The sequence below is a fragment of the Anoplolepis gracilipes genome, chromosome 15 (genome assembly GCF_047496725.1).
Source record: "Anoplolepis gracilipes chromosome 15, ASM4749672v1, whole genome shotgun sequence".
NCBI lineage: Eukaryota > Metazoa > Arthropoda > Insecta > Hymenoptera > Formicidae > Anoplolepis > Anoplolepis gracilipes.
Window position 1 is genome coordinate 3,724,950 of NC_132984.1, and position 16,991 is coordinate 3,741,940.

Genomic DNA, 16,991 nt, shown 5'->3' on the forward strand with positions numbered 1-16,991 from the left:
GCGTGTCTGCATACTACTTTTAAGTGTTTTCTAAAATGTTATATGATTATATATTCTTACGTTGTAGCGTTGAAGATGGTCCATCTTTGAACTTAAAACACTTAAAAGTAGTACGATTCAAATAAATGTTTTATTTAAAAAAGTTACATTTTCATTTATGCCCCTGCGCTGGCTTCTATTGTCTTTCTCCGTGACATATTTAAAATTTACATACGTTTAATATAACATATTCATTAATCTGATATTACTAATAATAGTATTTTAAACTGTCGTTAAATTTCACACTTCTTCGCATTACTTCATTGCATTATGAACTATACTATATTATTGTATGATTATATTATAGTTACTCTTTCAGTTAGCATTTAATATGTGTAGACAAAACCGACAAACTTATAAACTTTCTTAAACATTGTGGGTATGCTGCAAAAATATTGATTTTTATATCTAACTTACCGATAGATTTAATATTTTCTAAGTCTTTCGTTTAGACTCCTTTTTTCGGATTTACTAATATAAATATTTTTCGAATATATCCTTGGTAAGATCTTTGTATTTTCTCTTAAGGTATACTTTGTCCAGAAATGACATCTATTACAAATATACTTTGTCCAGCATAAAATGCCAGAATCGACTTACATAGCTGGATCAATAATATTACTTTATCTGTCAATATTAAAAAAGACAAATATGAATAGTGTTAATAGCTACTGGTAAAAAATTTTTATATGTAATCAGACAAAAATGGTCGTATCTAATTATACAAATTTATATACAAAATTTGTCCATTTTATATATAATTATACATATAATGAGACAAGCATTGTGTATAAATATATATAAGCTTACGTGTACATATTTCTAATTGCAGCTATCAATCCATTTATATATAAATATATGTAACGTTTTATACCGTGTCATCTATAATTATACATATTTTTACACAATTGTATAGAATACTGTATAATTATATTCAATTCTGTTTAACCTAACTATATATAAGAAATTTTTTATCGGGTAATAACTAATAGAAACAGTAATAAAAAATATACATATCATGTTACATTGTTGAATAGAATAAATAAATTAAATTTAGAATATTCTTTTTATATTTTTTTAATATTCTTGCTTCAAATGAGATCACATAACTTCAGGAAATCTGCAGCTCCTTGTTCTTTAATTCTTTCCTCTTGTCTGTTTTATTTATTTTATTTGTTGTGAATATATATAATGCGAAATATCATTAATTAAATTATATTAGCAATATTTTTTGCTTGCAGTTTTAAGAGATTGAAATTATTTGCAATCTGTCACTTGTTTTTATCTTTACTGCAAATTACCAACTCAGTTTTAATCAAATGTGAAAGAAGCTGTATAATAAAAATCTAAAATTATACAGTTTTGTTTAAATTTTTGAAACACGGTCTAAAAATATAACTGTATATTTTAAATCTCTATTTTCAACTTTTCACATAACAGATTTTTCACAGCAATATCTATCTCAAATCGCTTGATGCAAAAAAAATATAAATATACCCGAGAAAAAATGGGTATAATATGATCATATGTAAATATACATAATTAGATATGAAAAAATCTGATAACATATGTAATTTTATATATAATAATATCCAAAATTTGGCGATATGATCTTATATGTTCATATCTTTATACAATCATATTTGCTTAAATCTGATTATTTATGAAAACAGATCTAGCTGAATATAATTATATAAAGATAAGATCATATCACGCTAAATTTCGGATATTATTATATATGATCAAATCATATAGTGCCAAATTTCGTATATAATTATATATAATTATATATAACAACATATAATCATAATAAGTTTATTTTTTTCGAATATCTTTGAAAAACAATACAAGTGCCTTGAAACATTGCATAATTGTATTTATAATTCACTTAAAAATTCAAAATTCTTATTGTTTTTGCGTATTTGATAAGTAATAATTTTACACCACGTGTAAACACTAATTTAAATTCTACCCCTCTTACCCGGTAAAAAATTCCTTATATATAATTATATATAACAATATAAAAGTATATAGAAATATAAAATTATGTATAGTATGCATAATTTTGTATTATCGTTGATTGACATCTAGCCTACATTAATATAAAATTATATATAATTATACAATAAGTCATATATTATTATATATAATTATACATAACTTATATAAAACTTTATATATTTCTATATAATTTTATATGGTCGTATATCATATATGATTATACATAACAAATTTTTTACCGGGTAAAGAGATGTAGACGAGAAAAAGGGGGTAAAGAGAGGTTATAGAATTCTCAAAAATTAGAATCTATTTCTTGGTAAATACACCAAGTAAAATATGCGCCCTACACACAGTTCAATTTTCGCGAGAATTCATTTCTAAATTTACACATTACATGCGCGCATGGCTCTTATTGCCAAGTCGACATAGTTACATGTTTGTAAATATTGAGAGCCTTATTTATTCGAATTATTTTATTTAAAACATTTTTCTCTAAAATGCTTTATTTTCGAGATATTTGACCGTTTCCAAACTTTTTGAAAATGTAATATATGTATAATCGTAATAAGTTTATTTCTTCTCGGAATATGCCAAATGCTTTTGGTAAGATGTAAAAAAACGCTACATGTAAGCATATTAAAATAAACAGCGATGGATACAAGCAAAATGGAATAACGTTTCCATCGATGCATATCCAGAGCATATTATTGACAGAATTTTACGATGAATGCGGAATATTACCAACCTGTCTTGATTACATCGAAGCGCTACCAGAGCCGGCGATCCTGAAGAAGTTAATGCTATCCATAATGTTTTATGTAAAAATAGAAAGACTCCGCTGTTGATCGGTTCTGTAAAATCTAATCTTGGTCACGGTGAACCAGCCAGTGGTTTCGCTCAAATAGCTAAGGTAGGATAAGTAAATAGCATCTACTATAATGTTTTCATGATAAGAAAAGTAATATATTGTAAATTCCGCATATATATAACATAAAATACTCTTATTAAAATTCTTTAATTTTAAAGTAGTCTTATTAAATTGTTTGTCATCTATGTGGTTTTCTGATTACTATTACTCTTCTTTTATATTAGAGGGTTCTTTTTCTTGTCAATTAATTAATGAATAAATAAATAAGTTTTTAACTAGGTGCAATACTAGAAAAATACATACTGTTATTTATCCAATTAAATCCATTGATTTTTTAAGGTCATAATTGCATTCGAAACCGGTTTTATTCCACCAAACATTAATTACACATCACCACGAGATGATATAGATGTTCTGGTAAATGGAATCATCCATGTGGTTCAAGAAGCAACGCCACTTAAAAATGGTTACGTAGGCATTAATTCTTTCGGCTTCGGAGGATCCAATGCTCATATGTTACTAAAATGGAATACCAAACAGAAAATTAATAATAGAGCACCAAACGACGGCTTGTCAAGACTCGTGACATTATCTGGACGCACAAAAGAATCAGTAAATTCGTTTTTGAATGATGTTAGTAGATATTTTAAGCAACATAATTTTTAATAATTAAAAAATATTATATTACTTATCTACAAAAAATTTAAGAAAATTATTTTTCTCCTAGGTCGCTAATCATTCTACAGATGCCGAATATATTCGTTTATTACACGATATTTATGCGGACAATATAGAGGGTCATCCATGGAGAGGATATATTATACTGAAGCAATGCACTTTGCAACAAAATTCAATAAAAGAGATTCAAAATTATAAGAATGTAAAAAGACCTATTTGGTTTATATTCTCTACCTTAGGCGCGCAATGGCCAGGAATGGGTATAAATATTCAATATTTTACGGTTCACGTATGATAGTACATTGAAATAATGACATGATGTAATTTCTAAATTAAAACTTTATCAGGTCGAGATTTATTAAAATTTCATGTCTTTGCAAATGCTATAAAAAAGTGCGACGATATTTTAAAATTATATGATATAAATATCACGAATATTTTAACAAAGCAAGATGAAGAAGGATGCAAAAATGCTTTACATGCATTTGTCAGCATTGTTGCTATTCAGGTAAGTTATTATAAACATTATGAATATGTAAAGAAAAATATGCCCAATTTTTAAATATAATATGTATAATACAATATAATAAAAATAACCCTGTATAACTTTATAGATCGCCTTAGTGGATCTTCTAACATCTTTAGAAATTACTGCAGATTACATGATTAGTCATTCTGCTGGTGAATTGGGTTGTGCATATGCGGATAAATGTCTAACTCTTGAACAAACTATTTTATCGGCATACTTTATTGGTACAGCCTGTGTTGAAGAAAATGTGATTCACAGTCTTATGGCAGTTGTGAACCTTGATTACAAACGTCTAAAAATTATGTGTCCAGCGGATGTTGAAATAATATGCTACAATAATCAAAACAGCAACATAGTATGTGGTCCTGCAGAATCCATAAAAAAATTTGTGAAAAAATTACAGGTATTGTTTTTAATTTAATTTTTAATCAAATTGATCTTCTAACTTGAGCTTTTTGGTTTAAAAATATTCAACTCTAATAAAGATTTAATTTGTTTTATACTTCCTTGCATCAATTAACTTTGTTTGGCAGATTAACAACATTAATGTGAACGAAATCTCCTGCGATATACCATATCACAGTCATTATCTCGCATCCATAAAAACTCGACTTTTATTTGACTTGAATCAAATAATAACACGGCCAAAAAAACGAAGTCTAAGGTGGATCAGTACCTCCGTACCTTATATCGAATGGTCCAATGAGGCAGCGACATTATCTTCAGCATATTATCACACATATAGTATTTTAAATATCATACTATTTGAACAAGCAACGAATTTAATTCCAAATAACGCAGTGACTATCGAAATTTCACCGGATGGCATTCTGCAGCACATCTTGAAGAAATCTTTAAATCCAAAAGTGACGAACATCGTACTGACTGAGCGCACTGAGCAAGATACCGATGTAACTTTACGAGGGATTGGAAAACTCTACAATTGTGGCTTACAACCGCAGATCGCTAATTTATATCCACCAGTAGAATTTCCAGTTAGTCGAGGCACTCCTATGATTTCTCCATCTATCAGGTAAAATACAATATCATAATTGATATCTGTACATGTTGCAGTATGTATAATTCATATATACAAATAATGTCGGGATATAGATGGGATCATTCTGAAGATTGGTTTGTAGCAACCTATCAATCACAGAAGCATATACAATCCAGAGAAAGACACATCGAAATCACTCTCAACGACGAAAGTTTTGAGTATATGGTCGGTCATATAATCGACGGAAAAAATTTATTCCCTGCGACAGGATATATTGCGCTTGTTTGGGAAACCCTCGGCATAATGGAAGACAAAATATACACAACTATGCCGATAGTATTTCAAGATATAAAGTTTATTCGTGCTACTCATTTATCGAATAATGTTGTAAAATTGACAATTACGATACAAGGTATTTACCAAACTATTAAATTATTTTACAATTATTTTACAATAATAATGTTAAGGTTATATGATATCGTACTTATATTTGTAATATCGAGAAAAAAAACATCACAGATAGCGGAAAATTCGAAATTATCGAAGGAGATAATGTTGTGGTAATGGGTACAGTGCATACTGTATCAAATCCGGAACAAGAAATAATTCCTACCAATCTATTGCCGGAAGATGACGAGGAAGAAGAACACATGACTGCTCGAGACATCTACAAAGAGTTGAAATTACGCGGCTACCAGTACAGTGGCTGGTTCCGTGGATTAAAAAGCGCATCTATTTCAGGTAGCAAAGGACATATCTCTTGGACAAATAATTGGGTAACATTTATGGATACTATGTTGCAATTGCATATACTTGGATACGATACTAGGGATTTATATGTACCTACTAGTATTCAAAAATTGGTGATCGATCCTGCCCTTCACATGTCAAAGCTGCGGCAAATGATGACAGAAGAGTATAAACGTATGTTCTTCAGTGATTAAAATATTAATAAATTAAAATTTAATAAATAAAAACTTAAAATTAAAAATTTAATAATTTATTAAATTAAATATATATTAAAAACGTATTTTTATATTTTACTTATTGCATTATCATTAATATCATGTAAAGGAATTTTTTTAAGAAATTACTATTTCAGTTGTTGTCTCATTACAGAATTATCAATACGGATATACAGAAAAATAGATACTATTATATCTGGTGGAATAGAGATTCAAGGCGTTAGCGCTACCGCAATTTCTCGCCGAAAACTAATTCAAAATCCTATTATTGAGGAACACATATTTGTAGCTCATTATGATCACGCAAAAATTTCTTTGAGCGAAGCGATCCAAATATCGGCGCAACTTGTGTTGGAAGATCATCAGATCATTAAAGTAACAGCCATTGAACTAGTAGAAGATGTCGATAATGTAACGTTGGAAGAATTATCATCTTTGTTACTGACTGAAACTTTTAATAATATGCCGCAAATACAAGCAAATATTACTTTATTAACATTATCGAATCGTTTCAATCCTGTAAAATTGCCACAAAATGTTACAATTGCAGACTTAAACAAACCATCTATAAATGATAAAGCCTTAATAGCTGTCGGATTTAATCTCTTGACGAAACAACAAAACTCGTTAAAAAGACTTTTACCATTTATAAGAGAAGGCGGTTATCTATTAACGCGCGAAAAGGGCGACATAATTAACTACGACAAGTATTTGCGGCAATATAAATTAAATGTTATTCTTGAAAAGCGAACTGAGACTGAAGTGATTGTACTTCTGAAGAAAAAAGTTCAGATAAAGAAAAGAACTGTCGTTTATATAAATAATGACAACTTTAATTGGCTAGAAGAATTAAAGTTGCTCGTGAATGATGAAAATCAATTTGATAAAGACAGTAGAATCATAATTGTTGGAGAGGGAGACTTTGAGTGCGGTTTGTTAGGTTTCGTTAACTGTTTGAGAAAAGAATCAGGCGGCGAACTTGTGAGAGGTGTGCTTATTCAAGATCAAAAGGCTCCTAAATTCTCTTTACAAAATCCTTTTTATATGCAACAATTGGAAAAAGACATGACTATTAATGTTTTGCGTTCTAATCAGACCTGGGGTTCTTACAGGCATTTAGAATTACCATGTCAAGAAGCCAAACCTGTGTCTACCGCCTACGTCACTCAAATGGTACACACAAATCTTTGCAAATCTTTAAATAATATATCAATTATTTATATGAGCAATAATATATACGTTGTAGGCAAATGGTTATTTTAGGAAAATAGTTTTTGATTAGGCAAATGCTATCTGGCTGATCAAATAGCTTTCATTTGTCTATTTGTGTTCAAATGCTATTTTCCTAGGCAAACAGCATTTGTCTGAACACTATTTAGGAAAATAGAAATAAAAATTATTTTGTAAAACAAAAATATTGGAAAGATTCGAGTGTTTCAGTTTAATAGGGGATTAATAAGATAATTAACTGAAATATACTGAAAATCAATCCAGAAGTTGTAAATTTATAGAAATATGCTGTAGATATTATCAATGTGAGCTTATGGGGACAAAATGATATATATGAGCTTAATCAATCCAGTCGCTAGTAAAGTATTTATTGTTGTGTAATGTTCTTAAACGTAAAGATTTTTTTAAATGTCAAAATTCTATATTTTTCAAGGGCATTATTAATTCTAATTAGTTAATTGATGAAACAAAAAATCTTAATTTAAAAAAACATAATGAGAACATTTTTGCATTAAAACATATTTGTCACTCGCTTTTTAAATTTGTTATTAATTTGTATTGTAAGGTTTTTATTTTTTATACAATCTAGATTATGTATTTTAAAACAAGTCTATGTATATTACTATATTGTTTGCATAGGAGTAAAAAGTATCAAAGTAGTATATATCTTTAAACATACTAAATTTTTATTTTTAAATATCCATTATTTTTGCTTTACAAAATAATTTTTATTTCCATTTTCCTAAATAGTATTCAGACAAATGCTCTTTTCCTAGAAATATAGCATTTAAACACAAATAAACGAATGAAAGCCATTTGACCAGACTAATAGCATTTGACTAGTCAAAAGCTATTTTCCTAAAATAACCATTTTTCCTATATATATATGTATGTATATATCTATGTATTCTGTGATGTATAACTTTGTGTTAATTAATATTTAACTTTATATATTTATATATATGTCCTATACAATGTGTTTACAAATACTTGGACAAACTTCTTAACTTATAATCTTTTTCTTTATTTTGATGTAAGAAACATGCACTTTATAAATATGTTCAAGTAAACGCTTTACATAATGTTTATTATGTTTGTATATAAAATAATGTTTATATTATTATAGGTTCGTGGTGATCTAAATACATTATATTGGATAGAAAACGATATACCTATTGAGTCTGATTTCGAAGATTTGGTACGTGTGGTTTATTCTTCTATTAATTTTAAAGACGTAATGTTAGCTACCGGCAAACTAAATTCATTTCCGATAGCAATGTTGCAAGGAAGATTTCAGTCTACATCTCTTGGTGTGGAATACGTAGGATTCGATATCAACGGACGTCGCGTAATGGGACTTTGTGATGACAAGTAAATATAATGTCATTGAAAATGTCCGAAAAATCATTATATAAAATAACATTGACTAACATTGCTCTTTCCAGATGTATAGCAAACGTCGTTATGAAAGGCAAAGATTTATATTGGAACATACCTGATACATGGACATTTGAAGAGGCTGCTACAGTTCCATGCGTTTACAGTACGTGTTACTTCGCCTTGTATATTAATGGAAAGATGAAGAAGGGCGATAAAATACTTATACATTCGGGTACTGGAGGCATTGGACAAGCAGCTATCCACTTGGCTCTTAGCGAGGGATGCGAGGTATTCACTACCGTGGGTACAACTGAAAAGCGAGAATTTATTAAAAAAACATTTCCAACTATTACGGATGAGCACATTGGAAATTCTCGAGATACGAGTTTCGAACAAATGATAATGATGCAAACAAACAATCGCGGTGTGGATATCGTGTTAAATTCATTGGCGGAAGAAAAATTAATCGCATCCATTCGTTGTCTAGCACGAAAAGGTCGTTTCCTAGAGATTGGAAAGTTTGATTTTATTTCTAACAATTCTCTAAATATAAATCTGTTTCAAAAAGGCATTTGTTTTCACGGTATTTTATTAGAGAATGTGTTTGTCAAACATCACAAGCATAAATCCCTGTTGTTCAAAATGATGGCTGACGGTCTGAAAAATGGAAAAATCAAACCACTTCAGGTAAAAGTTTTCCCAAAATCAGAAATCGAGGCGGCTTTTAGATATATGACAAGTGGGAAACATATAGGAAAGGTATGCTAAAAGCATAACTTAATTCACGTATTTGTAAAGAATATTTATTTTATAACAAAATAGAAAAAAAATTGAAATACTATTATAATTTAGACACCTCTAATATATAAATATTTTTTTAGATAATTTTAAAAATTCAAGAGGAAGACCAACCTTTGAACGGGCCTGTTATGGCACATGGTCGTTATTACTGTCTCAGCGACAGAAGCTACATTATACTAGGAGGTCTTGGCGGTTTCGGATTGGAATTAACTAACTGGCTGATATTACGAGGAGCTAAAAATGTCGTCCTGATATCGCGAACTGGAATAAAAAATGGTTATCAGCGCATGAGAATTCAATTGTGGAAATCCTATGGTGTAAATGTACTCATTATTAAAAATATTGATATCTCTAATCGTAACGATTGTGAAGATCTCTTGCAAACTGCTGAAAGAATAGCACCGGTGGATGCGATATTCAATCTCGCTGTGGTGCTAAAAGATTACATTCTCAACAATCAAACCACGGATACCTTTGCAGAATCTTTCAAATCGAAGGCTTGGCCGACGAAAATGTTGGATGAGCTATCCAGAAAGATCTGTCCCAAACTACGGCACTTTGTAATGTTCTCTTCCGTTTCTTGCGGCAGAGGAAACGCTGGACAAACTAATTACGGTATGGCCAATTCCGTCATGGAGAGAGTGTGTGAGAAGAGGGCGAAGGATGGATTACCCGGACTGGCAATTCAGTGGGGAGCCATAGGTGACGTGGGTCTTGTCGCTGATATGCAAGAAGAGGATAAGGAACTCATTATTGGTGGCACTTTGCAGCAAAAACTATCCAGCTGTCTCGACAAACTCGAAATATTTTTACTTCAAAGTCGACCAGTCGTAAGCAGCATGGTCGTTGCTGAGAAGAAAAAATCTTTCGGAATTAACAATGTGGTGGAAGCTGTCACCAATATTCTAAGTAAATATTAACCCGTGCACAGTCTCGATTGCTTGTATTGCTTATATGATTATTATTATAATGATAAACTTTTGCATAAAATATAATAAATTACATATATCTTAATTTTATATTACCAGATATAAAAGACATGAATATGATAAGTCAAAATATATCTCTGGCTGAGTATGGAGCAGACTCTATGATGGTTGTGGAAATCAAGCAAACCATGGAACGAGAATTTGATATCTTTCTCACTGCACAAGAGATACGGAATCTTACGTTTGCAAAACTCATTACGATGTCTAACGCAAATAACAATAATACACAAGCTGAACAGTCAATAGAAATAACAAAACCAGATAACGTTGTGAAATTATTCGGTATCGTAAAAGACGAAGATTTCATGACAGAAATTTGTTTAGATTTTTCTACTAAAAAAGAGGAAGATACAGCCCAAGTATTTCTTATACCAGGAATTGATGGCTGTGGAACTGTATTTAAACACTTAGTATCGAGTGTTAAATTTTCTCTAACATTTCTACAATGTAGCACAAACAATATTGAGGCTACAAACATAATATCGGAGACGACAAATTATCTTTTGGAGGTATCGCGTGACCTGAATGGAACTTATTTTTTACAGATTTTTTTGTGCCAAATTCAAATCCGGCCGCAAGATAACTCTAGCATGTCATGATTTTGAGAAAATGGCGTACTGTAACCTTGTCTGTCATTGAATATGTCTTTTTAAACCTTATAACTTTTATTTTTTTGAAATATTTTTTTCTAAATGCATTGTTTATGAGATATGCGACCGTTTCTGGATTTTAAAATCACTCTGTATATGTACTCTGTTAAATTTTTTGGATTTTATGTTGAAGTATAATCATTAACGATTCTTTTAATAGGTCTACAAATTATGTTTGCCTTCTAAGTTATAGTACTTTAAATATTACCAAAAACCCTTTCTTAAAGTTTCTATCCTGTTTCTCAAAATTGTGACATGCTAGAGTAATTCTACGGCCGAATTCAGTAAAAAAAAATCTACAAAAACTTATGGGGTTGATTCAAGTCTTAAAATTCTGATAAACTGTAATTTTATGTTTTTTTTTTAATATAAGAATTATGTATGTGTGTATTTTTTGTTAAAACCGTAGGCATAAAACATGCTGTATTATTTTAATATTTTTACAGCACGTATCATCAAGATTGAAAGATGGAAAAGATTTTGTAATGGTAGGATATTCTTTTGGATCTATTTTCGCAATTGAGTTAGCAAGAAAATTAGAGGCTATGAATTATAAAGGGCGACTTGTACTCATCGATGGTGCTCCTCAACAATTGCGAATAATGCACGAATATTATACACCATATTCTAACGATATTGAACTTCAAATTGATATTTTAACCAATCTTATGGAAGTTTATAAACCAGGAACCAGTAAAAAGGTCTAATCTTTTTCTTTATGTACACAAAGTATATTTCCAGTTACAAACATCTTATGATTCTTACATTTTCTTCATTTAATCAATAGTCATTAAAAAAAAACAATTATATTAAACGTCTTTAACTTTTTGCAATCTGGTATTTTTAACATTTTATTTCAGTAGGTTCATGTGCAATTCAATTATTTCTACTTATATCCTACGACTTGTATATTTTTCTATATTTCAGTAGTCTCTTATGTTACATAACACACATAAAAAAAAATCTTCACAAAAGTATATCCAATCATAATACTACAAGAAATATTTTCGGAATCGCTAGAATGTTTTGTAAATAATCATAAATTTTTATGTCGAGATCGACTCATAGTTTGGAACATAAAGTAATGTTGAGATTCAGTAGGACTGCAAAAAGTTAAAGTCTAGAAAAATTTTTTAAAGTTATTTAAAAAATGTATAAATTCATATTCAACAGATTTTAATGATACTGAAGGATTGTAAATCTTGGGAAGAGCGGTTTGATACTTTTGCCAAATACTTTTTAGCAATAAATACATCACTTTCATTCATAAATCTGAAAACACTATGTACAACAATATACAAACATATAGTCGCTCTTCGACAATATGAGCCTTCTACACTACCGCGTATTAAATCACCCATAACGTTGCTAAAAGCTAGCTTATCACATATACCTGATATTGAAGAGGATTACGGTTTGCACAAGGTATTTTGAAAAAATTTTGTCAGCATCTACATTCAATAAATTCATTTTAACAAAATTTCACCATTAACGAATTATATTATATTTCAGATAACTCAAAATAAAGTGAAAGTACATTATATCGAAGGTGATCACTTAACGATTTTGAGCAACAAAAAAGTGACAACTGTGATTAATGGAGAGATAGGAGAGAATTTTTAATTAATTTTGATTATATTATTGTGATGCATTTTAATATATTAATGTATTATTTGGTGTCAGGTTTTTATGCATGTTCAACAAACATGTTAATAAAATATATGTATTAATAAAGTGTTATGCAATTGATACAAGACGTTTCTTTGAATGTCAGAAGATTTTCTAACAATTGAAAAACAACATTTAAATTACCATTTTTTAAAATTATTTCTTGATTTTCTTTTGCTACTAAATTTCTTTTACATATTGTATAAATATAAATAAATATTATAATTATGTTATATATTAATATAAATATTATAATTTTAATATATGTTGACATATTTTGATATATATTGACTTATCTATATACTAATTCCTGTGTATTTATTGTAACTTGCCAAACTCACCAAGAAACTTTTACTAACGCGCAAAAGTGCAAAAAACACAGTCCAAACGACCTTAATAGCAATACATACATATGCAATATTAGAGTGTCCGGTAACTAACGGACCACACACGTGAGCAGGTAGAGCGCGATAAACTGAACATGAACGTCCTCCACCATTTTGCAATTTTTGCAGTAATTATTAAAATATTAATTAAAAACGCTCAGCGAATGAGCGTTGGTCCGTTAGTTACCGGACACTCTGTATATATATATATATATATATATATATATATATATATATATATATATATATATCCGGTATATATATAATTTATATATATATATATATATTTAACTTGTCAAAGTTTTAATAAATAACAAATGTTCATTTGTAAAATTGTTGTTTGTTATCACTAGGATTAATAATCTCAAATATTAAATAATATATAATAGACAATAAATAATCTATTTTAATAAAAGGTTCAAAATAATGAATTAAAAATTTAATATAAAATTTTACCTTAGAATATAATACGTACAAAAAGAACGTATAAAAAGAAATTTTTTGATGATTTAAAATTAACTCAGAATTCACTAGAACTATCCCGCCGTCCGAGGGTTAAAGCAACGAATTTATCTACAATCTACATCTTTATCTACCAAAATCTCTACATAAATCCATTGCTTTTAAATAAAAACTTTTTTTCATTTACCGATACTGATGCGTAACAGCGGAGTTGTCGACATTAAAGCTACGTTGACTGTAACATACAAAATAAAATCCAAATTATAACAGCGATTTAAAATAATTAATATTCAAGAATGTATTATTATACTTATCAAATTTTATATTCGATGCATACATTAATAGGCAAATATATAAATATGGAATAATTTTGTAAATTAAAAAAAAAAGAACAATTTTTTGAAATATAAACTTTTATAAGATTTATGTAAAAGTCTTTATCTCTGAGGTTCTCTTATTTAAATCATTCAAACAAATAAACCAAATTAATTCGTATACGTGATTTATAATAATTAATACACAAATAATAATAGACAAATAATACTTACCCTAGGCCTCTCCCTCCTCTCAGATTGTTAGATGCGTCAGGATCTATTGTTTTATACGCGCGATATACTTTTCTTAATTTGTTTAAATCGCACAAAAATAAAATGGCGCAATATTTTTAACCGTACAAAAGTGAAAACGATAGTTTGGACTCCCGAATTTCACAACGATCGAAAATCCCATTTCATCACGCGCCAGAATCATACTTGGAATTGATTCCGAAACGTGTACGGCGCGCTCGACCTCGAGGTGACAGAACGCAAGACATACGTGCCGACGCCGGAGTAAAAGCACGTACGCATACTACGCCCGCCGGAATGAATGACTCACGGCTGTCACGTACGTCGCGCCTCACGTAGCGATCTCCCCTCTCTTACTACGAATGCGTGACGTCAAGGAGAAGGCCGAGTATGCTCTCTCTCTCTCTCTCTCTCTCTCCCTCTCTCTCCCTCTCTCTCTCTCCCTCTCTCTCTCCCTCTCTCTCTCTCTCTCTCCCTCTCTCTCTCTCTCTCTCTCTCTCTCTCTCTCTTTGTCTCTCTTTCTCCTCGCGCCAGACAATGGCAAATACGCACCATACTATGTGATAAAATTTAAGGCGTTAAAATATGTACAATCAAGTGATTCTAAAATACATGTAAAATTCTTTAACTAAAATGATATAATTATTCGATTTAACGCATTTAAAATACATCAAACGCGATTACAAAATGTTTAAAATATTTTAACGAAAGCAATCTTATGACTTATATGGTATAACGATTTCTTTATTATATTTGTTGAAAATTATATCAATGATGGGAACAGTTATTTATAATTGTAAAAATGATAGAAATCTATATTATATTATTAGATACACGCATAAATATAAATGTAGACATATAATAATTAAATATAAATTAATAATGAAAAATATGTACAAATTTACTGTCTATACTTATTACATTTACTAAATGTAACTCTATGTTATTATAGAAATTTGTCATAATATATTAAATAAATATTCTGTCTATCGTCGTAACTATTTAATTATTTCTTTATGTACATACATATAAATAAAATAAAATTTCTAATATAAAATATAAATAAATAAATATATATATAATAATATATATATTTATATACATGTATATATATTCTAATATAAATGTATATATAAAATATAACTTTTTAATAATTACTCCGTTATATACTAAAATGAAAAAGACTACCCGCAATTAATAATATATAATAAAACATACTAATATAAATTCATAATGTTTCATATATTTTGAGATCCATAATTGTGAATTGTGAATCTAGCACGGACACAAACCAATCGGTCGTTTTACCATCGAAAAATCGATCCAGCCATGTAGTTCCACTGGCTATAAAATGGATATAGTTGGCGCCACTGTACCGCGGAGAAAAAGCGTCTCAAGAAAAACTGTGTCTCAAGTTTCTCTCTGCTATTATTGCTAGTAAAGTTTTCATTAAATCCTAGCATGGCGCTAGTGTTGCACCTGTTTTCCCAGTAGAAAATGCTATCAGAGTATAATTTAGGTTTAGGTTTTGTGCTCAACGTGTTTCTTTCCTCTTTCTGGAAATTTCATTAGATAAAATTAATATATAAACACATACAATTTCAGTAGAATGTCCTTATTTGCGAGAGGGATATTTTCTAACGGTAATTATTTTATTGTGTGAATATATTGCACAATATCATTAATTAAATTATATATTTAGCAATATTTTTTTTTGCCTACAGTTTCGAGAGATTGGAACTGTTTACGATCTGTCACTTGTAATTTTTATCTTCGCCGATGCCAATTATCAACTCAGTCTCAACCAAGTGTGGAAGATGCCGGTTTGTAGAAATATTTTTGCTATAACATTGTATTTTTTTCACTCATTCTAAGAGTTAGAAACATATATATATATATATATATGGTATAAATCATTTTTATGAAGGAATATCTCTAATCTAACTTTGCTTTATTTTGTATACATCTATAATAGATTTATTCAATATTTCAGAAAATCCAGTGATAACTACATTAGATCCGCTAACACATCCAGACTTCTTCCAAGTTCATAAACTGTTTACTGTAAAGGACCTTTATGATGCCAGAGTACATTACGGTCATAAGATTACTTTATTGAACGAACACATGGAGACATTCATATTTGGTTCCAGACTAGGACATCTAATAATCGATTTAGATCAAACTGCTGACTTACTTAGACAAGCATTGAACTTTATCGCTCATGTTGCCTTTAGAGGTGGTATAATCCTGTTCATTTCGCGAAATCCCCAGACTACATATATAGTAGACAAAACGGCCAAAGAGTGTGAGGAGTTTTCGCATACGAGATACTGGCGGTTGGGACTGTTTCCTAATTCGAAGAATCAATTTAAGGCTATGACACGACTGCCAGATCTGTGCATCTTTCTCAGTACTCTTGACACTGTCATGGCTGAACATCCAGCAATTAGGCATTCAGCGAAAATGTGCATACCCAGTGTTGGTATAGTCGATACGAATTGTAATCCAAATCTTATAACGTATCCCATCCCTGGAAACGATGACTCTTTGTGTGCTGTAGAACTTTATTGTTCATTATTCAAAAAAGCTATTCTGAAAGGTAAGAAAGCTCGAAAAACAATGACAAATTTTAAAGAATCGACGTAAATCTAGCAATCAATTCACGATATTAAAAAAAGTATAATGTTACATATGTACAAAACAGTGCAAAGATTGAAATACATTTCTTAATTTAAAATAAGAATATTGAGAATAATGTAGTATTGTAAGAAATAGG

The 16,991-nt window shown here is 29.6% G+C and overlaps 2 protein-coding genes across 2 annotated transcripts; both read left to right on the forward strand.

Annotated features, from left to right (window-relative positions):
* Positions 1 to 2,666: 2,666 nt before the first annotated feature.
* On the forward strand, positions 2,667 to 12,806 carry LOC140673934 (fatty acid synthase-like; the record flags this gene model as incomplete). Its single annotated transcript, XM_072907195.1, is given in 17 exon segments — positions 2,667 to 2,802; positions 2,805 to 2,950; positions 3,248 to 3,541; positions 3,636 to 3,846; positions 3,934 to 4,094; positions 4,201 to 4,518; positions 4,649 to 5,148; positions 5,229 to 5,527; positions 5,635 to 6,039; positions 6,235 to 7,253; positions 8,437 to 8,681; positions 8,756 to 9,449; positions 9,572 to 10,400; positions 10,520 to 10,989; positions 11,577 to 11,831; positions 12,304 to 12,555; positions 12,643 to 12,806. Coding segments are annotated over 17 exon segments (6,345 nt in total), but the record flags the coding sequence as incomplete, so codon positions are not given.
* Positions 12,807 to 15,696: 2,890 nt separating this feature from the next.
* Mrps2 (mitochondrial ribosomal protein S2) lies at positions 15,697 to 16,987 on the forward strand. Its single transcript, XM_072907193.1, has 3 exons — positions 15,697 to 15,855; positions 15,937 to 16,035; positions 16,206 to 16,987. The coding sequence occupies exons 1-3, from the start codon at positions 15,822 to 15,824 to the stop codon at positions 16,859 to 16,861; spliced, it is 789 nt and encodes a 262-aa protein (XP_072763294.1). The 5' UTR covers positions 15,697 to 15,821; the 3' UTR covers positions 16,862 to 16,987.
* The last annotated feature ends 4 nt before the right edge of the window (positions 16,988 to 16,991 follow it).

Bases quoted from the DNA above. Each gene is read 5' to 3' on its own strand.
- Mrps2 (XM_072907193.1), top strand. From the start codon at position 15,822: ATGTCCTTATTTGCGAGAGGGATATTTTCTAACG. The intron at 15,856-15,936 runs GTAATTATTTTA...TTTTGCCTACAG, and splicing joins GAGAGGGATATTTTCTAACG to TTTCGAGAGATTGGAACTGT. The intron at 16,036-16,205 runs GTTTGTAGAAAT...TCAATATTTCAG, and splicing joins ACCAAGTGTGGAAGATGCCG to AAAATCCAGTGATAACTACA.